This window comes from Scleropages formosus, chromosome 4, assembly GCF_900964775.1.
Source record: "Scleropages formosus chromosome 4, fSclFor1.1, whole genome shotgun sequence".
NCBI lineage: Eukaryota > Metazoa > Chordata > Actinopteri > Osteoglossiformes > Osteoglossidae > Scleropages > Scleropages formosus.
Genome location: NC_041809.1, coordinates 4487367 through 4514716, shown reverse-complemented (window position 1 = coordinate 4514716; position 27350 = coordinate 4487367). Strand labels below are relative to the sequence as shown.

General features: G+C 49.8%; 1 protein-coding gene across 3 annotated transcripts in view; it reads right to left on the bottom strand.

Moving 5' to 3' along the window:
- Positions 1-2049: 2049 nt before the first annotated feature.
- Positions 2050-27350, bottom strand: part of tmem63ba (transmembrane protein 63Ba) — a 34922-nt gene continuing 9621 nt past the window's right edge. The window contains exons 2-24 of one of the 3 annotated variants that reach the window (XM_029251171.1): positions 19763-20013; positions 17255-17334; positions 13938-13976; positions 12657-12741; positions 12106-12143; positions 11716-11858; positions 11524-11575; positions 11308-11416; positions 10840-10910; positions 9983-10063; positions 9234-9357; positions 7445-7578; positions 7205-7342; positions 6793-6946; positions 6528-6634; positions 6323-6409; positions 6047-6112; positions 5774-5936; positions 5536-5641; positions 4881-5048; positions 4548-4663; positions 4213-4284; positions 2050-3440 (exon numbers count right to left, since the gene is read on the bottom strand). In XM_029251171.1, coding sequence (XP_029107004.1) covers positions 3261-3440; positions 4213-4284; positions 4548-4663; positions 4881-5048; positions 5536-5641; positions 5774-5936; positions 6047-6112; positions 6323-6409; positions 6528-6634; positions 6793-6946; positions 7205-7342; positions 7445-7578; positions 9234-9357; positions 9983-10063; positions 10840-10910; positions 11308-11416; positions 11524-11575; positions 11716-11858; positions 12106-12143; positions 12657-12741; positions 13938-13976; positions 17255-17334; positions 19763-19990 — 2541 coding nt within the window. In that variant the 5' untranslated portion in view covers positions 19991-20013 and the 3' untranslated portion in view covers positions 2050-3260. Of the gene's footprint in view, positions 3441-4212; positions 4285-4547; positions 4664-4880; positions 5049-5535; positions 5642-5773; positions 5937-6046; positions 6113-6322; positions 6410-6527; positions 6635-6792; positions 6947-7204; positions 7343-7444; positions 7579-9233; positions 9358-9982; positions 10064-10839; positions 10911-11307; positions 11417-11523; positions 11576-11715; positions 11859-12105; positions 12144-12656; positions 12742-13937; positions 13977-16438; positions 16444-17254; positions 17335-19762; positions 20014-27350 lie in introns of those variants that run through there. The other 2 variants (XM_029251172.1, XM_029251173.1) reach the window with 2 other exon arrangements.

Genomic DNA, 27350 nt, shown 5'->3' with positions numbered 1-27350 from the left:
CGGGCTGTTGTCTCCACTGACTCGCCGCATCTTCTTCAACAGCAGCCCACTGTGTGAATAAATCCTTCTACAGCTCAGGTTGCGGTTTGATCCTTCCCAACAGCCAAGTCGAAATGTGCCCGTTGTAGTTAATTAAGCTTTATTTTCCTTTTTTATTTTGGTATACTCGAAACACAAACTATTAAAAATAAAGTCAATCCCTTCAAGTTTAACCTCAGGGGCAGAACGGGAACTGAGGGGCGTCATTCCTTTATTTAACATTTCATCTTAAACAGCGTCTTCTGAACGCAAATAAGCAGAAACCATTTGGGCTTTTTAATAAGACCTCCACGTCCTTATACATTTATTTAAAAAAAAAAAAAAAAAACAAAAAAAAACAAAACAAAACCCTGAACCTAGTAAAAATACTGCAATAAAAATGTTTACAGCGACCCCTTGTGGACAGTGTTGACTGCGGTCCTTCCGCTTTGCGTTTCTCCGAGGTACAGCAGACTGCTGGGGCTGAGCGTCATTTGCAGAACGGGTACCATGTTTGTACAGCTCATCACACTGCCTACTTTACATAAGGGAGGAGAATTTAAAAATACAGGCCGAGCATGTATTGCGACTCCTTTCAACAAACTTCTGATTTCTGCTCACCCACAATAACAGTGTTTACACTCTTACTCCTCATTCCAGTCCATCTTTTTCCACAGGACACCAGATGTCCCCGTCACTCCCAGTCAGGCGACTAAATCGGAGCCCTGCCTCGTCACAGCCAGCGGTCGTTCGGAAACAAAAAAAACCTCATTCGCACGCACACGCACACCAAACTTCTTCCTGCTCGTCTCTGACTTTGAAAGAAGAAACTTTGCGTTACATTTTCCTCCCCCTTATCCCTCATTTTTCGACGCTCATCAAAAATTCCCATACTTATGCAGCGCAACAAAACTGGGGCAGCGATCCATGAATTAAAATCTAATCCTCAGTTTCATCGCTAACAAAGTTATTAGTCCTAAAGGGAAAAGCAGTGACTGCATTTAAAAATGACTAATTCTTGAAATCAGAACGCAATAAGTGTAGTTCCTAACAATTTGACCCAGGATCCTTCCAGAAATTTGAGAGAGACTGGGGGGAAAAAGCGATTAAAGCACTCAGCCTTCATGTATCACAAACAGTTTTGCGAGATGATCCAAGGGCCTCAGTGGAGACAGACTGTGATCTCTGACCTCAAGTAAAAGAAAAAGGGGGGGGCTTTTTCACTCTGAGAATCAGACAGGTACAGGCTGAACGCACACTGCAGTGCTGCGGGGAATTTATTCCATGACGTAATGGAAGAAGACGGGGGGATGCGAGTCCATCTGGGTGGACGGTCCATACCAGCAGCACGGGGGGGGGGGAGAGTTAAAAAAACTAAAAATAGCAAAATCACTTCAGAAGATTCATAACCTATTGAATGAGAATAAGGACATTAAAAAAATAGAATAGTATTCGTTTCTCATTTGCTGAGCCCCGAAAACAAATGCTGGGAACATAAACTATGAGGCGGAGAGCCGCGGTCCAGGCGCCGTTGCTCAGAATGGACGCGGAGACACCGCGCAACTGACAAATGAGCACGATGTGGAAATGTGGCTGAGGCCAGGGTCTCCGTGTTCCCCGCTCCACCATCAGAGGAAGAGGAAGGAGCACCGGACACGACGAGGAGGTCAGTTCTTGGAACCAAACGGTCACCGAAGCGGGCAACGCAGCCGATGCCCCAAGGGTGAAAGAGAGAACAGCCTAGATGAGGCTGCGTGACCATCTGAGGTCATCATCATCTGCCAACAGCAGAACCCCACCCCCCCCACCGTCCTCCGGAGTCTTCCGCAAACCCCAGACCAGGCAACACGTGTTCAGCAGTGCACCGCTGTGTGACAAACATGAAAACAAACACACACCTGTACGGTTAAAACAAAAGAGGGAAGTACAATTATTTGTAGAGGTACAGGAATATTTGATATCGAGCGCCTGCCGAAATATTTCAGTAAACAATTTCCAAGAAAAAAAAAAAAAAAAAAAAAAAACCCACACTTGAAATGAACAAAAAAAAAAAAAAATTTCAACAAAAAATGCAATTTACTCAATCATGTATTAGTACCAATGTGAGAAACAGGAAAAATAAGAACACGTTCCCTAATATTCCAACAGCTGCAGTGCGATGGAAATTAAAAAGAAATCGTGAGTGTGCGCGCGCGGTGGCACGTTAAGTACACACACACACACACCACACACACACACAAACACGCAGACGATTCTCACGTCTTTTATTCACTGGATTAAATATCAACCAGCTGCTCCACACCACACACTCTTACCCGTGGCCTGATGTAGCTTAATGCGCCGCTGCAATGGCTTCTGGGAAATCAGAGGAACCAGACCACGTTAGACATACGGTAACGAAAACAAACCTACACACTAACTTAGAAAAAAAAAAAAACCCACAAATAAATAAATCAAAGGACTTTGAGAAACACTGAATCCATCCCGAAGCCTGACGAGCCAGCAATGGGACGACACCTTTGCTCAGATACCGTTATTTACTCTGTTTTGTAGTGGAACAAGTCACCCTGCGGCGCAATTGCTGCTTCTTCTTTCTGGAATTGTTCGAAAAGGGGACCCGGTTGTATTGCGTACAAAAAAAAAAAAAAAAAAAAAAAAAAAAAAAATTAAAAATAAGAGAAATACTCAAATCCTACGTCAGTCTTCAGTGTACGAGAAGGTGCAAGCTGCTGGGTGGTACATCCCAACCTTGGGTTCGAGAGCAACAAACATTGGTCCTCACGGTAACGGCTCCCGGCCTGGAACGGAGGCTCGGGCTAGTTATGTGCAGGAAGTAAAATAAATAGAGGTCGGGCACGAGCGGCACAGCCAACCGGGAGACGAGCGGTGTTAAGGTACGCCCGAGAAACAAGAGGACGCGGAGGGGAACGTCCTAAAGACGGACAGGAAGGAAGTCTCAGGTCGCCGCTCCGACGGCGTTCCGCAGCCGTCCGTGGGTCGGCGGCGCCGTGCCGGAAAGCGGCGGCAGGGAAAGGAGCAGAGCGCCGGGTAACGGCAGCAGCTGTGGTCATGGAGTCTGTACACGGAGCGCCGGAGAGGAGCCGGCTGGGTATGAGGTCTCGCATAGAGCGCAGGGCTTCAGTGTCGTTAACTGCTGCATTTAGTCGAATGCCGCCGCCGCCGCCGCCTCCACCTGTCGCCCGTGGTTCGAGCCCGTCGGTGCCCTCTTCCCCCGGGCACCTCTACTGGCACACCTCGTTGGCTATGAGGCTGTCCTCTCCGGACTGGAAGTCCGCCTCGTTAAGGCTGTCGGCCGCGTTGATCATCTCCTCGTCTTGCGAGGAGCCCTGGCCGTCGTCCTCCTCGCTGCCTGCGCCAATCTCGTCCGAGTTGGGGTCCTGCAGCACCTGGGCGATGTACATCTGCAGGGAAATGGGTGCGGGGGATGGAATAAGAGATCCGTCATTAAGACTCATTAAAAGCATCCTCAATGACCCCATCAGAAGAAAAAAAAAAAAATTTATAACATGCGCTGCGACTTCAAAATAAATCTAGAAATGTATTCGGGTGCCTCAAATGTAACCGGCTACTGCCCGGCAGCGAGGCGCTCGATACGCCGTCTCCTCGTCTTTGAAATAGTCAGGTTACAAATTTTCGAAAGCACATTTCACGTGTTATTTATTTCCAGTTGCATATTCTCATTCATTTTTATTAATGTTTACGGCAAGGCAACCTGTATTTACGCTGCCAGCCAGCAGATGTCAGTAAAACACATTTCAGCAGACATTTAGCAAGAGATTCATTCCTACAGTCTTCATGGCTCATTACTGCCGTTCCTCAGTGGTGGGCATTAATAAAATGAGGAATACCGCAGGCTGATGACATTAATTCGTCAACAACCGGCACCGAGTTTGAGGAGACTAATTTTAGGCATTTTAACAACTCAAAATATTTCAAAGTATTTTTTAAAAACCGTTATACCCATTTCTGAGACTTTCATGCAACCAAATGCAAAAATAAACGGAGGGAAATCTGTCTTATGATGCTTCCTGCGATTAAGAGTTCGCGATTATGGAGTTAGAAACAAATCCATTTGCAAACTGCTTTCCAGTACCGACTGTGTTCCTAAACTGCAGAAGCCGCGTATTTGGATTCTGGGACTCGGTGACCCCAAACAGGGGTTCAACTGCTCACCTGTGTCCTGTTAGTGGGTGACATCTGTTCCTGGCGCTCGTTTCCCAGCCCATCCACTTCATCGGTGTCGATCTGAGAAAAACCAACACCGCGATCACGACCCTTTATCTACATCGCCTGCATGTCGTCAACCGGTGCCGAACGTCCATAAAGAAGAAAACGCCATCGCAAAATACATAATCGTGCACGTCAACGTGTTTGGGAGCAAATGTCCGTTTGTCCATTAGGTCCGGTGAAAAAGGGACGGTTGTTGACAAAGTCACAGGCAGCGGAAAGAAGAGACAGGATCCGAGGGTCAGGGTTGGCGAGGAGGACCCGGCGCGAGCGCGTCGTACCTTATAGTTGTGAGCGCTGAGATACTTGAAGTGTCCGAAGCAGGTGTGGGAGAGGCAGATGATGATGGTGATGATGAGGACGATCAGCGTTACCACGGACGTAGGCGCGGTGACCCCTGTCGGACAGAGAGAAGGCACGCGACTTAATGCCACCGTCGCAGCGGTCGGCTGGAGACGCGCGGGGTGCGGATCACACGTCTCCCAGACTCCCCTGGAGCTGCAACACCACGCAGCCGCTTAGTTAGCTGTAACATGGAGGCCCGCAGGCTGCAAAGCGGTCGAAAGGCATTTTGGGAAATGACACAAGGTGAAACCCGGTCCTGGTTCCCTCACCCGTGCGCACGGTGGAGAAGAACAGCAGCCAGAAGAGGCAGAGGATGGGCGCTGCCACCACCTGGTTGACTGCGCCGGAGTGGATCTTCTTGTCCAGCTTGGAGGGCAGGTAGGCATAGTACATGTTGTACCTGTCCACCAGGTGCTTCAGCAGCATGTACATGAGGCCTGGAGGGGGGGGGGTAGAGGGTCACTAGGAGAATGAGCAGGAATTGGGCCATTTCTCACTCGCATCACGTATTATTAATAGCAACAATTTAGCTGACACTTGCATAATAAGGCACTAACATATTTATTCATTTATTCAGCTGGGTAGTTTTTACTGCATCAATTCAGCATAAGTACCTTCAATAAGGGTTCTACAGTAGGAAGTGGGATTTGAAGGCAAGTCCTTCGAGCGCAAGTTGGTGACTAACCCACTACGCTACTTGCTGCCATCAGAATTATGAGAAGGGCCTTTATTAAGAACGAGGATATACCCAGAAGTAAGAAAACAAAGAATTAAGTATATAGTGAAAGAAAAACAGAGAACACATAGTCATTGTGCAGGTGAAAGCTTCTTTATAGCCTGTGGTGCCTGCACGATCGTCCCTGGAGCCCCCGCTCGGCTCGCTCTCCGGACCAGGCTGACGAAGACGACCGCGTCAGGACTCACCGAACGGAACGATGATGGGGCAGGTGATGCTGTAGGTCATGACCACGGTGAAGACGCACATCATCCAGCCGTAGGCGGCGCCAAACTGAAACTCGTAGGCCTGGTGCTGGAAGAAGAGAGGACCAGGGGCTGAAAGGGGGGTGACTATTGTCCTCTGCGCAACACGGTAACGCAAGACAAAGGAACGAGGCTGGAGGAGGTGTCCCGCGTCGGAGGGTCGGCCGTACGGGCAGCTCACCCGCTTGACGTTGCGCCTCTCGGCTGCCGAGCGTGCCATACACAGGCGGATCATGTACATGAGCAGACCCGGGATGCGCAGCAGATCCATGGCGTTACCGATGAAGGCCGAGGCGATGACGTAGTTGACGAAGAAGGCGCCGTTGTCCGGCAGAAACACGCATCTGCGGCACAGGAAGCGGCGGCTGAGCAGCGGAAATAACCTCGCGCCACAACGTGCGGTGGTGGATCGGAAGGGGGGGGTATGGGGGGTGGGACGAGCGACCTCGCTTACTCAAACCGGATTTTGGCGTCCTCCAGGAATTTCTGGTCAAACAGCCAACGGAAAAAAACATCCAGACTGTTTTTGAGGGGAGAGAAAAAAAAAAAAAAAAAAAAAAACACAGGAAACGAAGCATTATTGTGACAACTTGCGCAGAAGAGATGGGAAAACGTACAGGAAGGAAAGCAGTTCAAAGAGGCTCTGGGGATCTTTAACGGCAAACACTTCATTAGAATGCAGACCGGCGATGACTTCACCAACGGCAACAGACGGATGCTGGGAAGGTACCTGGTGAGTCCCAGCGAGGGCAGCAGGAGGACCATGAAGATCAGGAACGTGTAGCACTTGTGCATTGTGGTCCTGTTCTCCCCAGACCTGCAGATGAGATGAAACTGTTAAAAAATCGTTGTCATCTACAACTTTTGGGATCGATGATGCTCTTTCTACCCGCCTTTCTATAAACCACTTCCAGCCCTGGGGGTGTCCAGCCTACCTGGTCCAGTGGGCCTCAAAGAAAGCAGAGTAGTAGACGATGGTGGGCAGCAGAGCCGAGAAGGACCACAGCAGCAGGGTGGGGAAGAATTGTGTGATGATGGGGTTCTGGAGGACAGGGAGACAGCGTGGGGGTGGAGGTCAAATGTACCAAAGGTGTCGTCCTTGGATTTGCTTCCAGCAGGCTTCATTTTCCCACCTATTCCCGCCTCCCTTGCAGAGAGGTCGATCGGAGGATACGGAAGGGCGTGGCCCTCGATACCTACGTTGAGGTACTCCACGGGTTTGGTGACGTTGAACTTGTCCATGGTAGAGATGATGATGGCCGGGGTGGTGAGGAAGAAGAGGAGGATGAACAGGATGACGTTGATGAAGAAGCACCGTAGCCACCAGACGATGCCTCCGACAGACAGGTGCTCCCTGGAGGGGTCGGGGGAGAGGAATTACATCTTAGGAAAAACGTCTTACATTTTTCTCCCTCGGCAAGTGAACTCAGACATGCATTTAAAGTAATTTCCTGTAATTTCCTGAAAAAGACGTTGGGGTCCGTCTATGCTTCAATGAAAATGGACTCGGACTAGGCTGAGGGTGATGACCACCCAACCTCCCTGCGATCTGAACACACAACCTACCCCCATGAACACAGTAGCGAGAGAAAACTGAACACGGCTGCCTCACCAGTACACGTTCTGAGGGTCAGGTGCATAGCTCACGGTCCAGTTGTGGACTTTCAGGCTGCTGCTGAAGCTGGAGAAGCGCGGCTCCCGACGGCACTTACAGCCATGGCAGTCGCAGGCATTGAAGTCCTTGAGGATTCTTAGCGAGAGAACGGGACATCGGGCAAACATCATTAACAGGTTGACCGGGAACCGTCCGGTCGAGAACGGAGCAGACGGGACGGGACAAGGGGACGCTCACTTTGCGGTCATCATTTCGTTCTGAAAGGTAACGAACGCCATCCCCAGCGGCTTCGTGTTGACCTCCGCCTTGGCCTTCCTGCACTCCTCCTTCAACTTGGCCTCCAGCTTTGTGTAGTAGGTCACCGCCTCCTCCTGCTCCGGTGGAGGGACAAGGCAACAAGGTGACAACGTGTGACACATGGGAGGGGCAGGTGCAAACAGACACACACACACACACACACACACAGTCATGCTTGAAACTGTATATCACTGAAGTGACATCATGATGACGCTCACCTCAATAAAAGTTTGCCGGCCGCACCCGAATTGAAAAACAACGGAAGTCAATAAACACAAAGTTCACCCGCTTTGCCGACATGCCTGTTAAATAAATTCGATTTTTCCGAGAGCACCACAGCACACAAATCGGTCTGTAGAAACATGTACACTCATGCGCATACATAGCACGCTAATACCACCAGAGGTCTGTAACAGACAGGCAGCAAACGTTGCTGCGAACAAAAGAAATATTATAACAGAAGTGGAGTCAAACATGTGAACAGCCCTCTCTCACTCACAGCTGCTGAATCCCTCTCAGCATTCAATAAGAGTCTCAAAACACATCTTTCGAAAACCCTACTTTCCCGATTTCCTAGGTACTGCATAAACTTTAACAATGTCAATGAATAAAAGTACTAATAAAAAAATAAAAACGTAACAGTAATGTAAATGTAATAATAATAATAATAATAATAATAATAATAATACTCCCTATCAATTCTGTAAGCAGCTACTTGCGCAATGTGTGCAAAGACAGCGGCACCGGACTAAGTGATGGACTTCGAGAAAAGCGTTTGCTAAACGAAGGAAAGCGAAAGTACCAGCACCGCCCCGCACGCGAAGCCGGGAGTCCTGGCCCAACTCGGCCACTAGAGGCCACCGGCGAGCGCCCTGCGGGTCGGGGACGCGCACGACCCTCCCCATCACACGACCATCGCCCAACAGGGATGACAACCGTTCTTCATTTCAACTTGTCCGCGCAAGAGGCCGATCGATGCGCTCGGCTAAAAGCGCTTTCCTTCCCTCGTTTCAGACACGCTTCACTTAACACAGCTGCGCAGCACCAGACCTCTTTGCCGCGGTGACCATGATAGAACCCCGAGCGCAACGCCAATCTAGAATATATTATCGTACACACATATGGAGTGAAACAACACAAAAACATACATGTTCTTATTATAATGACTGTATATATAATATAGTGCAGCTTCAAAGTATGTGAAGCCCTTGTGTCCTTTAGTTTTACCACAAAATGGTTATTTAATGAGAATCAATGTTTCTCATGTGACACAATCGGTGTCCATCCATCCACCCATCGCCAACAACCACTTGTCCCATACGGGGTCGCAGCGAGCAGGAGCCTTACCCAGCAACACAGGTCGCAAGGCCGAGGCGGGAGGGGAAACACCCAGGATGGGACGCCAGTCTGTCGCAAGGCACCCCAAGCAGGGCTTGAACCCCAGACCCACTACACAGCGGGCACTGGCTGAACCCACCGCACCGCTGCGCCCCCATATTGAGTGTTCATTCCGACCTATATACCCTGTGATGGACTGGCGTTCCGTCCGGGGTGTTCCCTAACTCAACCTCGGACCTGGTCATTCAGGGATCAGCTCCGGACCCTATGATCAATTCCATATGTTTCTTTAAGTTACTTATGACGATTTGCCCACTTACACAGCTAGGTGTTTTTTTACTGGAGATTCAGGGTAAGTACCTTGGCGGGGGATGGGGACGGGGACACTCACCCGCTCGCAACCCCGGATGTCGCAGCAACACAGGTGACCGCAGGGCTTGGGGTTGATCATGGTGTGCATGTGCTCCCGGGCCATCAGGTCCGTGAAGAATTTCTTGCTGCGCTCCGCCTTCTTCCTGCAGGCCACACCCACAGCAGTTAGCGCACCCTCACCACGCTTATGGAGGGTGGGAAGCAAGGGGAACCAGGCACGAGTGTCACTTTCGCGCCACCCGGAGCACGAGGTCCATTCATGCAGACGCCTGGAAAAATTCCCTGGTAAAAGGAGCCGGCGTGAGTCCCATTAGAGTAATTCTATTTGAGAGAGACGTCGAAAGTTCGGGAGCGGCGGTGAAAGGGCGCCACTGTGCCCCGGGTCCGAAACAGACTACCCGAAGGCTCGGCAAACGAGAGCCGCGTGCTGAAGATCCCGTGACCAGTTAGTCTATCCAATTACAGAAGAACGTGCACGTGCCCAAAAAACATTCTCCGTGACCGCCCAACTCTTGAACGTTAACGTTCCACACCTCGTCTGCAGGGCCGTCCACCTCCGGTTAAAGTTCAACACAAACTATTTCAGGTCCTGATCCAAAATTTTTATTGTACAAGATAGAAATGTATTTATTTGGTTCCCACACCCGGGTCTCTATTGGCACATTGTCTCATGCTAAGGAGCTGGGGAACGAGCGTCATGCATTGGGTCACGAACTGACACACTTCTAGAACCTTGGCTCCTCTATGGAATTCGGTCTGTTGGCGTACCTTTCGGTGGTCAGGGACATCAGCTTGGCCACATTGTAGCAGATGCGAGCCTCCAGCACGATGCAGTTGTCATAGGCCTGTCTGCAGACACACACACACACACACACACACACACACACACACACACACACACAGCGTTACCTATCCAGTTAGACTGGAACACAACACATAATTCACTGTTCTCTGTATGTGCAGTAATTGAATTTTAACCAGGAGAGTTGAGCTCACATCCCTTACAGGAATGCAACAGTGAAGCCCATAAAATTCAGTTTAAAGCTCTGAATCTTTGAGAACATCAGACAGCCTGCCAGACAAATTATGCAAGGTACAGATACACTTAACTAAAAAAAAAAAAAAAAAAAAAATAATAATAAAAAAAAAGCGGCCACTTTATTGGGTACACCTGCTTGTAAATGAGGACAGTAAATCAGGTGGTTGTAACTGAGGTTGCTGCGTGTAAAGTGTACAGACAGGGTCACAGGGTTCACTTCCAGCTGGCATGAGAATTTACAAGATGCTGGATCTAAGCCATTTTGAACACGGCACATTGTGTCCGTGCACTACCATGTCGAGAGATTTTGGAGAACGGGACAATAAACACCACCACTCACACGGGATGTTCCAGCAGAAAAATGCGGACCTACTAGGTGTACCTAATGAAGTGGCCTGAGTTCTGAGCTTCAGACCCCTGGACTTCACACCACTCGACCCAAGTTATTTTGAACGGACGGAAGCAAGGGGTCTTTGGTTCGCTGATGTCCTCCAATCGCCGTCCCTTCTCACTTGGCGATGTCCACTGCTCTTACTACGAGCAGGATGCCACCTGCACAGCATCCCAACCGTTAAGGGTCGCTTACTCAAAGTGCTGCTTGATCTGGTCCGGCTCAGCATACTTGGAGATCCCATTGATGAACAAAGTCCGCTTGACCTGCAGGGACAGGAGGACGACGTAACATTTACATTTATTTAGCAGACGCTTTTCTCCAAAGCGACTTCCAATGAAATCTATGTAGTGTTATCAGTCCATACCTTATTCACCGTGGTGACTTACACTGCTAGATACACTACTTACAATGGGTCACTCATCCATACATCAGTGAAACACACTCTCTTCGTCACTCGCGCACTATAGGTGAACCTGAACAGCATGTCTTTGGACTGTGGGAGGAAACCAGAGCACCCGGAGGAAACCCACGCAGACACAGGCAGAACGTGCAAACTCCTTAACAGGACCAGGAGTTGCCTCCTCACACACATCTGCAGTCATCACATATACTAGTAACAGTAAATCACCCCCTCCCTCCTGTGCACCGCCGTTCCCTCACCAGGTCGTCCTCTTTGTAGTGCATCTTGGACGTGTGTCTCCTCATGCTGTATACGGTGAGCAGCAGGTAGACGAAGGCAAATGTCGTGTGGAGCCACAGCAGGTTGTTCCTGTGGAGAACGAGGCAGGAATAGGGCTCACGCCGGCATCTCCGTGTGGCAAACCTGCCCGGACTCCTCCGCCGCATCCTCTGGGACAACTGGTCCGCTCTACTTACCCAGAACTGAGGTTGGCTATGGTGGTCCGCCCAAAGCTGTAGGCATTATTTTCTAGGGGATGGAAAAGAGGAGAGAGAAGAAAGAAAGGAAAAAAATTTATTATTATTACATGCATGCTGAATCAATAACAGACACAAGTATTTTTATCCCTAAGCTGCGCGGTGGATCCGTATCCCCCAGTTGCAACTCACCCAATAGATCTCCTGAGAAGTTGACGGGCAGCACGATGCCCACGGAGAGCACGCCCACCACCACCAGCAGACCGATGATGTGGCGCTGGAAGGACAGGTAGTGCACGGCATCCTCGCCGCATTTCTCCCTGATCTCATCGTCCCTGGGGGGGGGTGGCAGCTGAGTCATCGGCTCCCGTCGCCTCAACCCTTCCCCGACATCCTTACCACGCTAAAGCCAGGCTACAGCACCCTCTCATTGCTTTTGGACTTTGGACCAAATGAATCTGGCTTGATGCCTTCACATAAGCAGTTGAGGGCGAAAATGTTGAAGGTACGAGGGAAGACGGAACACAAAGGTCCTGCCTGCTCACAATGACACATTCTACTCGGGGCGGCTGCTATACTCACTTAATCCTGAAGATCGCCGTGAGCCAGGAGCAGAAGCCCTGCAGGGGGAGCAATGAGGAAGGGACACGTTCAGACAAGGGAAGGTAAGGGGCCCGGCGGGCCGAGGCCGTTTCCGTGACGATGACTTTCCGGTTTCTCGCTGGCGAGTGCATTGTGGGAACAAACCATTGTTCACACGGTGCCTCACGGGGTACGCTTTCATTACAGTATTTATAATTGTGTAATAACCATTGTTGGAAAATGTTATAATTGTACTCAGATTGGAATATTTCTTATTGCATTTGGGGTTTTGGGTCATTTTGGGTGCAACTGGGTCCTGCTTAAATCAAGACTGGAATCCCTGTAAGAATAAACAATATCAGTCATTTCAAACGGACTTTGTGACAAATTTTTGCCAGATGAATCTGAACGATTTCAAGCAACAAATCGGGTACCTAAATCGAGGGACCGGCGCGTAGGACATCGGACCTACCAGGTACTGGGGGGGTGTACCTAATAAAGTGGCCCCGGAGTGTCATTTACTTTGGGTCCAAGTAGCGGGGAAGACTTACATTGTCTCGCTGGTCAAAATCGACGGAGCTGGAGACGGAGGTGAGGCGCTCGTAGCGGTCAGGGGTCTGCATGGCGGAGGCCACACTGGGGGGGGACACAGGGTCAGAGGTCAGAGCTGAGAACAAACAGCTCTTTGCATCGGCCCCAGAGGCACAGTGCAAGTCAGGCGAAAAGGCACCGTCACAAGTCAGGGTTAAAGGTCAACTAGAGAGCGCCGAAAATGGCCTGAGGGGTTCGGATGGATGGGGTCCTCAGATAAGCGCGTCCGTTCGGGAGATCCTTTGTGCAAAAGCAAACCTTCCCTCTCATCGCGCCGTCTACCATTTCTCAGAGGTGATCACGGAAAACCCCGGAAAGTGCTGGAACGTAAACTCATCCCTTTATTCTGCCCAGAGGTATTTTAATAAACGAGCTACGAGCCCCTCAGAGCCATTTCACACGGCTGAACAAGTGCAGAAAGATGGCGCCCAGCAGGAGAGGCTATGCTGGGGAGTACGCCGGACCCCCCCCTGCTACGGAGGAGGCCGCTGTTAGTCTTCGTTAGTCACCCAGCTGGGGGTCCTGACCCCACGCTACCACCCCGCTAACACTCACTGGAGTTGCGTCACGTTCAGCGTGCGCATCGGCGGCTCCGGCACCGCACCGCCTTACGAACCCTGAGAGCAGCTTGGTCGCAATGCTCCGGAGCTGTCCCAGAATGCATCGGGACGCTGAATGTGACGCAGGCCCCGCTAAACTGGACGTCAAAGTAGGTAAACTACAACAGCAGACAACTTTACCCAGAGCTCATCGGGAATGTGGACAATTTCAGCCAATCGCGTGCCGGGAACCGGAGGGGACCCCGCGTGGGCCGAAGCGCGGTCGCCACGGCAACGTGACACGACAAAAGAGCTCTAGGCAGGTGGTCCTTACTGACACCCACGGAAGGAGTACGTGGCAAGCGGTCCGTTACCTGTCTACAGAGTCATCTGGCCTCGGGGGGCCGTGGGGGGGGCTCACACAGTCAAAAACGGGCATGCTTGCCAAGAGATTCAACGCACAGATTAGGAGAAACATCTTAGTCCAAAAGGTCAGGCACCTGCGGTGCCGCAATCTATGAGTAGCGGGAAGCGCCGAGAGACACCGAGGTGGAAAAGAGTGAGTGAGAGAACCCAGAACCCAGAGAGAGTGGATCTAGAGAGGAGGAAGGAAAGGGTTAATCCAGGAGAGAGACCAGCGAACAGAGCTGCGAGGAGAGCGCAGCGCCACGGCGGCAAGAGAATGAACAAAATGAGACATACTATTCCCGTACTTCCAAGCCGTTGGACTGCTGTCTTTGTCTTGGGAGAGAAATGGAGAGGGGGGGGTGTCAGTCTGGTTAACAGTGTATTACCCACACATGACAAGTGAAAAATGTAACACTGGTTACAATAATAAAAACCACGTTCACATCACTCAGGTTGGGGGGGGGGGGTGATCCCTTCCTTGACCGGCTGCCTCGGACCTACGATTCGAGCAGCAGCTTAAACTGGTCAGTGTTTTGTGTGTGTGTGTGTGGAGGGAGGCACCATCCAATGCTGTGAGCGCAGCTGTGAACTCCCTGAACCACCCCCCCCCACCCAGCCCTCCCGGTGACAGCATGCGCCTTAGGAAACAAAGGGCTCTCACACTCTAGCCCCCCCGCCCAACCCCAACCCCAACCCCAGCCCCCACTCCCTGCTGCTGCTGCCCACCAGGGATGGGGAGGGAGGAAGCATCAGCTGTAACACACAAACTTCAGCGGTGATGGTGGGGGGGTTCTCAGCAGGCAGGAGGAACAATGGGAAGTTAGTGGGTGTTGGGCAGAGGGTATTACAGTGAGAACCAAACCTCTCTACTTCAGGTCCTAAGGTGGTACCACTAACCACACCACCACCAAAAACAGTTCACATTACTGTAGTAACTCAAAAGCAAATCGAGGGGTCCAACCAGTTTGTACCGGTCCAAAGGGCGGTTCCGGTAGGATCGTCGGATCAATAGACAGACACTCGAAGGAAAGAGGAGGAGCCGAGTCGTTCGAGAGCGTGAGGCTTCCGGAAAGTTCAGCGCCCTGACCACACTCGCAGTCCAGCCATCCTCAGTCCATTAGCACGATGAGGCTCCGCAAACAGGGCCCCGGCCCGTCTCCTACCTCCTGACCTTGTCGTTACGGTAACGGCTTCCCAAACTCCCCTCCGTCACTCGGCTTCCATCTACCCATCATCCCCTGGGCCCGGTCCAGCTCCGCATAGAATCATACCGGACCGGCTTAGCAAGGACTGTGCCATCATTGTGGAGCCGCAGGGAGGAGAAGAAGCGTCTGGCAGGAGCCGTGGCGCGGGTACGAGGAACAGGCAGTCGGCGGAGCGACTCCCCCAGAACCCGGAGGCGCTAGACAAGGACGAGCGGTGCAGGGAAAGGCTTCACATATGCAAATGACTCAAGGAGCAGATGGCTCTGACGACCGAGTCGTGATGTTTGTTATCCTGCCGAATCGCTGCCACCCCCCCCCCCTTCAGTAAATGGCGGTCGCAGTGGGGGAGGGGGGGGGACGGGTGTCACATTCTCCCAGCTAGAGCTGGTGAGGAGGAAGCAGCCAGGAGCTGAACTCCACCAGTGACAATAGATGGTAAAACTCACCAGGCACATGAAGGGAACAAAACCAGCTAATTCTTAAAAATTTCGTATTTATTAATTTATCTGAACATTTTCTATAAAGCGACTTACAATGTTAAGCTACTTTATTTGCCCAGTTATACAGCTGGGTAATTTTACTGGAGTAATTCAGGGTACTACAGCTGGGATTCAAACCTGTGAAGCCACTTGTCCCATATAGGGTCGCGGGGAGCCAGAGCCTAACCCGGCAACACAGGGCGTAAGGCTGGAGGGGACACCAGTCCATCCCAAGGCACCCCAAGCGGGACTCGAACCGCAGACCCACCAGAGAGCAGGACCCGGTCCAACCCACTACGCCACTGCGCCACCGTGCCCCCTGCTGTATAACTATACTACATTATAATTTTACTACTTTCTATTATAAGAGGCAGCAGGTGGCGTAGCGATTAGAGCTGGAACCTTCCAATCAAAGGATCTGGGTTTGAATCCCACCTTCTGTTCCAGTACCCTTGATCAAGGTTGCTACCCTAAACTGATGAGTAAAAATTACTCAGTTGTATAAATAGGTAAATAATTGTAAGTAGTTTACAAAGACAACCTTGTAATTCACCTTTGAGGAAAGTGGCAAATGTATTTTTATTTGTTTGTTTTTTTTTTTTTTTTAAATTAATGTCATTAACACAGAGGTGACACGATGTCACAGCAGGTAGCGCTTGTCTCTCGCAGTTCCTGGGTTGGGGGGGTTGGCTCAGTCTGTGGAGTTTTGCACATTTTCCTCCAGGTGCTCTGGTTTCCTTCCATAAAGACATGTTGATTCAAATCACTGGCGACTTTAAAGTGCCGTGTGTGTGTGTGTGTGTGTGTGTGTGTGTGTGTGTGAGAGAGAGAGAGAGACTGAATCAGTGAGTTATGTTTTGATGGACTGGTGTCCCATCCAGCATGTCCTCACACCCTGTGAGTCCAGGATAGGCTCTGGACCCCCACGACCCTCCGCTGGTAATGAATGTACATATGGATGGATTAAATACAAAACCATTCGCCTACAAGCGAAAACAGAACCAGAAGGTAACGGGTTCAAAGTTCATAGGTTCACAGTCTCTGTCAATAAGGACACCCAGTGTTTGAACTCTTAGTATGCATGTTATATAAATAAGCAACGTGAGCTCACATTAGATGGTCAGCGCAGTGCGCTTCCAGACTTTACCGTGGGGCCCCGTACCCCTCCCCCTTGGTTCGCTGCTCACTCGACCTCTGCTCCTCATTCCAGCAAGAAGAAGAAAAAAAAAAAAACGTACGCTCAGTGTTCAGCAGGACAACCTGCTGAGAACCCCCCCAACTTCTCCTACACTTAGACCCTCTGTCCCGCCGACCTCAGCATCTGATCTTCATTTACCCTTGAGCCCGACCATGACCGCCCATAACGACATCATAACTCATTCTCCGTAATTCCTTCCATAATTACCCATCAAGAACGAGCAGGGACTTTAGGGAGCGAGAGGCATCGGCTTCGGGGCCGGGACTCGGGGTGGATGGAGAAGCTCTTTGAACCCGGGACCCTTCGACCGCGGTTCAGTTTACCAGCAAATGTTTGCACGCTCGGGATTATTGAAATTAGCCCACTTCGAGGACGGACGGACCCAGCTGCGTTCGCTCACGCCACCCAGCTAAGTCCACGGAGGGGTGATCAAAGTCCCCGGAGCCACCGTCTCAGCGAGCTGGGGAAGCGGAGGGTGGGGGTGGATCTCAGCTGTTCCACTTCGTTCGTTTTCAAATGACTGCGATTCCGTAGGCAGTTCACGAGTAGGCAGGGGTGGCTGGGAGGAGGGGGTGCTTGCAGAGTGCCTGTGTTGCTAAGGACTCAGTTCAGAGGACATATAGTACGTTACTGTGAGGAACAGAGCAAGGACTCGAAACGCGCACCCGCCCCCAACCAAACCCCACGGCGGAGCCGTGCGCGGCCCCCGCGGCGATCGGCTCCCGTTACCTGTCGGCGTCGGTCACCAGAGCCAGGCGGCCGTAGTCCCAGGCCACCTTGCGCAGGATGGAGAAGACAAAGAGCAGACCCTGTAAAGCAGGAAGGAGAAGAGTGAGCGGCGATCTCCTTCCTGTGGGCGTGCGCTCTTCCACCGAGGACGGCACGGACCACCTTCCGCCGAAAGGCAGCCACGGGAACCCCCAGCATCCACCAGCTCCCCTGCAGGAGTTCCCACACATGTAGGACACCCGCACACTTCCTTTCAATCTTCTGTCCAATTTGTCCCGTACAGGCGGACTCATACTTTTGACCGGCACTGCTTGGGGCAGCCAACAGGACGGGGGTGAGAGCTGCCACCTTGGCATCTGAAGGCCACAGGTTCGATTCCCACATCCTGCTGCATTACATTCATTCATTTAGCTCACGCTTTTCTCCAGAGCCCCTTACTCTGATTCACCCATTTAGACAGCTGGGTAATTTCCTCTGGAGCAATTCGGGGTGCGTACCTTGCTAAACGGTACTACAGCAGGACGTGGAATTCGAACCACTACACCCCCTGATGCCCTTGACAGCACATCTGTGCGCTGAACCCGTCAGTGGGACACCGGTTGGGTTCAACCCCCCCCAGCCCCTCCGTGTGAAGTTCACAGCACAGCGCAGAAATCCTGCGACTCCTCCGAAGCCCAGATGACGAGGCTGTTGCATAAGCGCGAGGGCGGCTACGGCCCGATTTTGCGCAAACCCGGTGCGTATAGCGAAGAGCCTCCTTCACATACACGCACCGTGCGGCTCACTATTACTAACCCTTTGTCCACGGCGACTTACGGAGCTGGATGGGAACAGCAGGGGGCGTAGCGGTTAGAGCTGCTTCCCTGCACTTAGCGGACCCAGGGTCAGGCCCCCACCATACATCAATACCCTTGGGCAACTCAAGTTACCCTGCTGCAAAAATGGGGAAATCATTTTAAGCAGCTTAGCGCCGAACGTGGCTTTGGAGAAAAGCGCCAGCGCGACGGACTGTTTAGGACTCCGTCTGGGCGGTTCCCCCCAGCAGATCGCAGACTTACAAACGTTGCGGTTTTCAGAGCTTTTTGGATTTCGCAATTGCGGATAAAGCGCCGTGGATCTGTAGTTCCCTCATGTAAAGAGAAGTTTTTTTTAAATTTTTTTTTAATTTCTTAAATGTTCCTATGAGTATGTGGGTGAGGCATGCAACCCTGGTATATGAGGACTGCACACATGTTTACTTCCAGCAAATTTAAATTAGTTTTAAATGTCGCTTGAAGTTGTTAAACACGTTACAGTCCACGTATATTTATTAAAGCTATATCCAAGACTTTTGCAGAATTTACCCGGAAAATAAAATTGGGTATGTCCCAGTTTTACAGTTTCAATAATTGCATAAATTACAAAGCAAACTAAAAAGTGGGCAGATGCTGATAGTTTTGCACATTATTTCAAATAAATAAAGCATAATACGATACAAGTAATGCGATGCATCGGTATCCTGTTCGCTGCCTCGTGCTGTTTTCGGGACAGACTCAGGAACACACTTCACAGGACGAGTTCTTAATGAAAAAGGAATAAAGTCTTACAGGAAATATTTCAATCATTATAACTTTGAGTTTTTTTTTTTTTTTAACAGAATCCAGCCTTGGGGGACGTGGTGGCGCAGTGGGTTGGACCGGGTCCTGCTTTCCGGTAGGTCTGAGGTTCGAGTCCTGCTTGGCGTCCCGTCCTGGGTGTGTCCCCTCCCCCTTTGCCCTTTCGCCCTGTGTTCCAGGTTAGGCTCCGGCTCCCCGTGACCCCGAATGGGACAAGAGGTTCGGAAATGTGAGAATCCAGCCTCAGGCATGCCAGTTGTGTAAATTTAATGTTACGGAGTGGTTGGATTTACGGAGAAACTGAACTACAACGTGACTGTCCCAATTGTGTTTGTACGTTGAGGGTCCGGTGTACTATAGTAAACCACTTCTGTACCCATCCATACAGCAGAGCAATGAAACCCACTCTCACACGCATACACTATCTGGGCAATTTAGAGCAATCGCTTCACCCGAAACACATCTTTGGACTGTGGGAAGAAACAAGCACCAGTGCTTTACGTTGCACCACAAAAAATAAATAAATAAATAAATAAATAAATAAATAACCCAGGCAAGCTGACCACCGGCACAAAAGACATCATTCCAACACCTTAGCTGCAAAAAACCCAACATGAACAATGGTGCTGCCCAAACTCGAAATTACATAGGAGTGAAAGCACACATACACGCATACCTGCACGACAGGTACTTAATTTTCACTCCATAAACCCGACTTACAATGTAATCTTCCACAATCACACCGTGTCGGCTCGCTGTTGCTCGACAGGCAGCATTTTTTTAAAATCGCGACGGCAGACCGGATCTTTAGTCATCTAGCGCATCATCTTCTCCGGGTGTCCGGATGCACCAGCAGCCGAGACCCACAAGTCCGCTGCACAAGAGGTCGAAGGACGCCGGGCGGCAGACTCACCAGGAAGCACATGAAGTCGAGGGCGAGCACGGTGGGCACACCCCCGAAGGGCAGGCCTTGCAGCACGGTGCTGCGGATGCGTGCGCTGTAGCAGTACTCCTTGGAGGAGGAGCCGTTGTCGGGGGCGCCGTAGGAGGAGGTGCAGCCGTGCTGGCCGGAGCAGGCGTCTTCCGCCCGGGCCGCACCCAGGGCCAAGCCCACTACCAGCGCTGACAGGAGGCGGGACATCCTCACTGGCGCATGCTTCAAACCTGCACACACACGGGATGGGGCGAGAAGCGGAGTCAGTGCGAGCGCTGGCGATCGACACCTTTGCTCCCACGGGTCACACGCCATCACAGAGTTCATTCCTTTACCGTCATTTTTTTTCCTGCAGAAGAGAATCCCACCCACTTCACTGTCAATTTCAATCGGAAAAGGCAGCCTCTTATTGCAAGGATACGCATACGGAACCGCAGAAAGTCAACTGAAATCAACACGGAAGAGCATCCGGAACGCCTACTGACATGGTGTCTCACTACGGGATACAACATTTTGACCCTCCTATAATTCATCCATGCCAGACAGTTAGGAGTAATTATCGTGATGAATCCAGCTCTGTATTGTGGGGGGGACTTTAAGTGTGTATGAATGAATTTCCCCAAAGCTCAGCTTTGAATTCCTCCAACCCTGCATGAGTTTGCTTATGTAGACGGTCCCATGGACAACAGGAGCCTTGATTCTGCTCAAGCTGCTGCTTTCCTGCCAAAGAGTCGCCGTACCAAGAATGGAAGCTTCAGGTTTTTCAGTGGTCAGGAGTCACTTTATTTTTTTTTTTTTGGGGGGGGGGACAATTCAGCGCAAAGGACGGTGCATTTGGCGGGCTGACGGACGCACGATTCCTGCAGGACGGGACCCAAGACAGAGCGTCCGAGTCGCACCGCCAGGCTCAAAAATCCGATTTGTAATAAACAGGGACGGCTAATGAGTTGAGACGAATTCCGTTCAGTGAGTGCAACCCTTGGTAAGAGCCAAATTCCTGTCCCACAAGACAGGAGCCCCCGAGGCTCCGGCTGCTCCCGCTGAACTCACCCGACAGGCACCGACACGCAATGCCTCGAAAACAGCGAATGCTCCTCACAGGGCACATCCAGAGTTTAGCCAGCATTATGTTCTTTGTGAAAGACATCTTAAAGTTTGGGAGATCCTAACGGCCTCCCCACACAGAAAAATTCTAACAGAAGTCTGTTAAAAACCATCCTTTCAGCTCTAATACAAAAGGTCACGAGAGATAAATATATATAATTTATTCATTTTCGGAACGCTTTCAACATTCCCTGCCCCCCCCCCTCCCGGTGCACAATCACACGGTCCTGTAGTGTCTTGAAAAAAGTGAATATTTCCAACATAATATGCCATGATCTAAACTAATAAAACGTGATCTCTTGGAAATTCTTTCCAGATGCTGCAGCACTTCTCAAGTTCGACTCGGTTATCATCCAAAATGATCCATTACCATCACCCTATCCTCGCATCCAGTCCCTACCCTCTAAAACCCTCATCTACATGGAGATACGTTGGAAACCGACAACGAGACCCCGTGGAGTCTGGACAGGAGTCGGAGCGCTGTACGGGATCACCACTTCCGGAGAGACAAAGGAATGCCGTCCCCCTATAGAAGTGACAAAAGGCTTCGCTTGGGAGCAGAGGCCAAGTGGAGTTGTGGTGTCCCCCACTTCCTGTGCCAGATCTGCCTCTGCCAGCGGATTCCAGACTGGAATTGTCACGCACGAAGGCCACGGTGCAACCGTAGTCTACACAACACTGCAGAGCACTTTTGGGCAAGGAGCTGAACTCCAGCTTGTAGGCGCGCGACCCACGGAGAGAGGCCGACCCTCTCGGCAGCCAGGTCTGCATTTCGGCCAGAGGTTCGGGTGGAAAGGAAGGCGGAAGGTCCACTCGTTATCTCATCCGAGGGGTTAATTACCCGAGGATGGACAGTAAAGTTACTTCTACTCCTTCGCCTGTACCCACTTGTAACCAGATATTTTGAGAAAGTGAGTTTTTTTTTTGCATTAATACTTTTTACTTTTACTCAAGTAACCTGGCAAGTGAAAAAGTGTGATTTATTATGTAAGTGCTATATTACATTTGTCACCCTCTTCTCGTTACTTAAGAATTTTGCATATTTAAGGTTTTAGTGTTCTGTCCCCGAAACCAATCAAATCACTTTTTACTGCAGACCATTAAACACCTCTTTACGGTCAGCTGACTTTTTCTGTGCTTTTCATTGGCTGGTATCAGCTGTCAGTCACAGTTTTCTAATACATTAAGACCTCAGTAAGGCATGAGACCTTATTATTGTCAGCTGTGTCTTTGGATTTCATTGGTCATCATTAATTTTTAACCAATCCAAATTTTTCCATGAGTTTTGTCCCTCCTTAACCAACAACAATTCATGTGACGGTAGAACTGAGAAAAATAAATAGTTTACATAAAAGTTAATACGTTAAAATTTGTTACACACTATGAAAGCTGAATGTTAAGAGTCTAAGAGTATAAACTGCTCTTCGGTACAGCAACTGTGCAACATTTTATTAATGTTATGGAAATGTTACATCATTCTGTGGTTATAAAGAGTTTGAAAGGAAAATTAAAGGCCTGTTATTTAAAAACATTATTATTCATGCTATTATAAGTGTTTTTTTTTTGCTCTTAACTGCAACTGGGGAGTTATTTAAGAACTAAATTGAGAACAGAGTTCCAGAAAGTCCATATGGGTATGTCAAATAAAACATACTAATTGCACACAAGCTGCAAACGAGAGAGTGATGGTAAGCAGGTGGTTCACAGATGTTTAATTTTTAGTTTTGGTGAATTGAACTAATTCGAAAATGCCTCATGCAGGGTTTTCTTATGGCAAAAATTCTCCTATGACAGTGTCATAACTCTGAGCACTGATCCTGTGAAATGACCGGGCAGCTACTATATTTACACACAGCAAGTAGAGCAGTGTTTCACAGTGCCCCCTCTAACCTCTTTTAAACACCCCCCTATCCCAGCACAGAAAGGGAATGTAGAAACAGGGAAGAAATCATTTCCTCCATTTAACTTTGTTCAGGGTTAATGTGTTCTAGTGAAGCATCTTCCCAGACAGCCAGAACGCAGCTTAACGAATTCCCTTCCGCTGAAAGTTTGACCGTTACACCATATGGATGCAAAACTTGGTCTGAAAAAGGGACTGAAACATTAAGCCTCGAACAAGCTTTCCTGGATTTTACAGCAAATTATTACTTTTGTATTATGCGTATCGATAACTACGGAAATTCCTTAGACTGCAATAGAGTTGAAAAAGGTGGATTTTGGAGTCAACGCCTCAGTGGAGCCAGTGGTTTACAAAAAGTCATGTGAGCTCGTGGTCATTCATGCCAAATGGGCACGTTGCACAGTAAGTTCAGCATGCGAACAAGAGCTAAAACCTCAGAGTTGCGATACTGTGACCGAGGTCTTTCGATTTCACCGACTTAGGCCAGTGCGACGCGCTCACTGGGAGGGGGTCACGACGGGTCGCTTCTTCCATATACACAACCCACTGCTCGCCAGGACGGCCATTTGCTCGAGAGTCGAATGCCAGCGCTCATTTCCTCGTTCCGCCAGTCTCGGCAGTCGCTAGGAAGAAGACGGATGTAGGCGAGAAGTTATCGGCAACACGGTCTGCCGTACGCATGCCCGCAGGCTTGAAACTTCCGCAAATGAGGATGAGGTGATTCCCCCTCGGATTCTGACTTCAGAGCCTTTACAGGACACTCCAGATGGAAACCGTGTTTGTGTTTTGCACGCAATACGCAACAAGAGCACAAAGTAGTGCGCCGGAGTCATCGCCTTCCGACCAAAGGAGCCGGGTTTCAATCCCCGCTGTAGTGCCCTTGATCAAGCTACTTGAACGGACGGAGTAAAAACTACCCAGCTGTACAAATGGATGAGCATACAAAACGAAATATCCTCGGCTGCTTTGGAGAAAAAGATCGGAAAGTAATGAATTTACACCAAACAGAACCTCTGTGTCCTCCAGCTCCGAACAACCAAACCTAGTTTCATTTCTTTTTTTTTTCTTTGTTTTGTTCTTAGAAGGCCTAGGCGAGCAGAACCATACAAGCTGCTGTGGATGTGAAACTCCAGAGCCTAATGAAGAAGCTCTGACGGCACATTCTCCACCATGTCAGCTTTAACACTCCGGCGGTTCTTGCTTGAGCGTGTAAATTTGGTTTTGTTTAATCCCGTCAGCCAAATCCGCAGCACCATATTTCATCCGAGACAGTCTTCATATCCTCACCACCTGTTAACCTTGTAAGCCCTCCTGTGCCGTACAGTCCGAACACTGTTTTCTACCTTTAAAACACGCCAGATAAATAAAGCACGATAAAAATAGCTAAAACAATACACAGGGCTCTTTCTCTCAGAAGAACGAGCTGGCTGACGGCAAACAACCCACGAGGGAGCGTTCCTTCCATTACGTTCATCTGTTTCACCCGAACAAACAACTGAGCCCATAATGCTGTCAAGGACCTTGGCTGCCCCAAGGCTGCCGATTGGACAACCGACACATCAATCAAACCTGCGGTGCCCAATCAAACCAGGCGGCTTGTGCCCGCCCCAACGAGGCAGTTTCGATGCAGCGCAATGCACGTGCCAGGGAGCGTGAGCGGGAACGTGCCAACGGCTGCCAGCCACAATTCCTCTTGACAGCCAAAGCCAGACGCCCGACCAGAAATACCGGTTCCTGGTGCGGGGTGAGAGATGAAAAAACAAATAAATAAAACAACACAGTGCCACGTGCACCTGTCAGATATGGAAACAGGTCTGTTATCGTTTCCCGTATAAACGCATTGAAGAACCACAGACAGCAATATGTTTTATCTACCTTTTCTTTGAGGGGCTTTCAAGATTCAAGATTCAGGATTCTCTCTTTTCAAGGCACGTGGATGGCGGAAGAAAGAACTCGCAGGACACAGGCGCTCAGGAGAACTCGGGGAAAGTGCTGCGCCGGACGTCATCGATCCGATGGCGCGCCACCCTCGCGACCATGACCGATGGATGCCGCATCCGCTCGAACGTTCTCCCTTAAGAGCTACGCTAAGTGCTCTTTCCCAGCACCACCTGAGGCCCCGTCGATCCAGACAGATAAGTGACGAGGCGGGAGGCCCAGGGGTCAGAGGTCAACGCTCGCACGCTCTAGCGTTTCGAGGAAAAGGGGGGAAACTAGGTTAGGGTTTCAGAAAAGAACGGTCCGATTGTAGGCGACTGCAGGTCGACAGCTGTTCCCCTGAGAGGGAGAAGAAAAGCACCTGTCCGTTTTAAATTTTTTATTTCGCCCGGTATCATGTTCTAGAAACCCGAAGCTAGAGGCAGTTCGGCTCATAGCACAACACAGCTCACTTTTTCCACCACCAGCAGGTGGTGTAGTGGTTAGAACCCAAGCCTTACGATGAAAAAGGCTCAAATTCCAGCCCTTACCGTAGCACCCTCGACCAAAGTACTTACCCTGAACTGCCACAAATACCCAATTGCATAAGGGCTAAGTAATCTTAAGTGGCACAGTAGAAAAGATGGATACTGTAAGGTGCTTTTAAAAAAAATACTAAAATTAATAAACAATAATTAACATGTACATGACAAAAGAAAAGGGGATGTCTAAGTGTGGGATCGTGTGAATGAATTCTGGAAGATTAGGTCATATTTTCGGATCTTTGAACAGGGCTGTATGAAAAATATTTGTACTTGCATTTTGTCAGTATATCAACTATATATCAAATATTTAAATGGGAAAGAAGTAAATACTGTCGACCAACAGCAAAAATCCTTAAAAAAATAATAAAATTAATAAATTTAGCTGATGGTTTTTTCCAACGCGATTTACAATAAGGTCATAGTTATCACAAGCTTACAATTATTTATCCATTTATACAGTTAGGTAAGTAAGTAATTCAGGGTAAGTGCCTTGGTCAAGGATACTACAACCAGAGGTGGGGATCGAACCTGCATCCTTTGGATCCAAGTAGCTCTAACCATTATCCTACCGGATGTCCTATAAAAGCATGAGATCCTAACACCCGAGCTCTGTTGCTCACTTTCTGGAACTAATCCCCTATTGTAATTATTTGCTGCTTTGGGTCCTTCCAGTCAAAAAGTGATCTTTGCTCATCTTCACTCGAACCCCACAGGAAGACCATTCAGACTCTGATTCAGATCCCTTCTGTTCACCCGCTGCTACATGTCACGACACAGAAGGCCCACCCTCAGCTCTCAAGGAGCTCGAGGCTTTCGATATGCAGCTACGAGAAGCTCAACAGGATTGGAACGGGTTCGAGGAGAGAAGCAGAGGCGTTTGGATTCCGTGCAGATGCAAACGACGACAGGTTTGGAATGGGAGTGACAGAGGAGAGCAGCAAAATGAAACAACTTCCGGACAGAGTGAAACACCAAGGCAGATACAGACCTGCTTTAGCACTACCCTGTCTGTGTCTCTCACACACACACACACACACACACACACACCTGTGCACTGAAGCATCAGTCAGTCAGTGGATCGTACACTGACAAGGTCCCTCGCCTGGGCCAACACTTTTCCAAGAACAGGCTGTTTTTTGCTTTTAAAGACATTTCAGCATTAATGTGACACTTTTCTCCATAGCAACTAAAATATCAATCTGCTAACGCTGATTTACCCCTTCATATAGCCGGGTAATCCGTACCGGTGCAAGTCAGGGTAAGTACCATCACCAGTGCTACCACAGCAGGAGGTGGGGTTCGAACCTGGGTCCTGCGAGTCCAAAGGCGGCCGCTCTAACCACCACGCCCCCTGCTACCTTAAAACGAATGACAAAAGGTACGATCTAAGAGTTGCGGTACATTTTGTCAGCGGGGAAAATGAACAGTGAAAGGAATACATATCCGCCACGTACGTGGGGGGTAAAAAAAAATAAATAAATAAATAAAAATCATGACATCATAACCAGAGGAACCACTGGATGCAGCGGGAACCACAATCGACGAACCCCGACTGACCAGTCCCATGCGGCCATTGCACTGCAACATATGATCCAGACCCAAGACGGAAAACACACTGTAGTTTCAGCCAGAAAACACCCGTCAATGTCTTATTATCCAGCATATTGTACAAAAATTCCAGTCTCTACTGAAAATGAGTGCAATAAGTTTTGACAATTGCATCAACTTCATAAAATCCGTCCGATGGGATTCAACCTAAATCCAACATAACGGAAAGCAGAAGTCATTCAAGGTATAGTATTTACTGGCTCAGATTTACCCCCTTCCTGCAAGTGGCATGTCTGTGTACAGAACACGCCCCCCCTCCCTCTTTTCGCCAGCTTGTCACGGATTCGGATTTAAGTACAGCTGACACACCAGGAGCATGACGCGACACATCGAACTGGAGCACAAGTCGAACCCCCACCATCGGTGACTCTGACGCATCGTAGTTCCAGCAAACCCCACGGTGACTCAGCAGAGCTGCGAGCGGCACCACGAGTGCCTGAGCAGGGCGTCGATGAGGGAGAGGACCCTGCTTCCCACACCTCAGCAAAGGGGC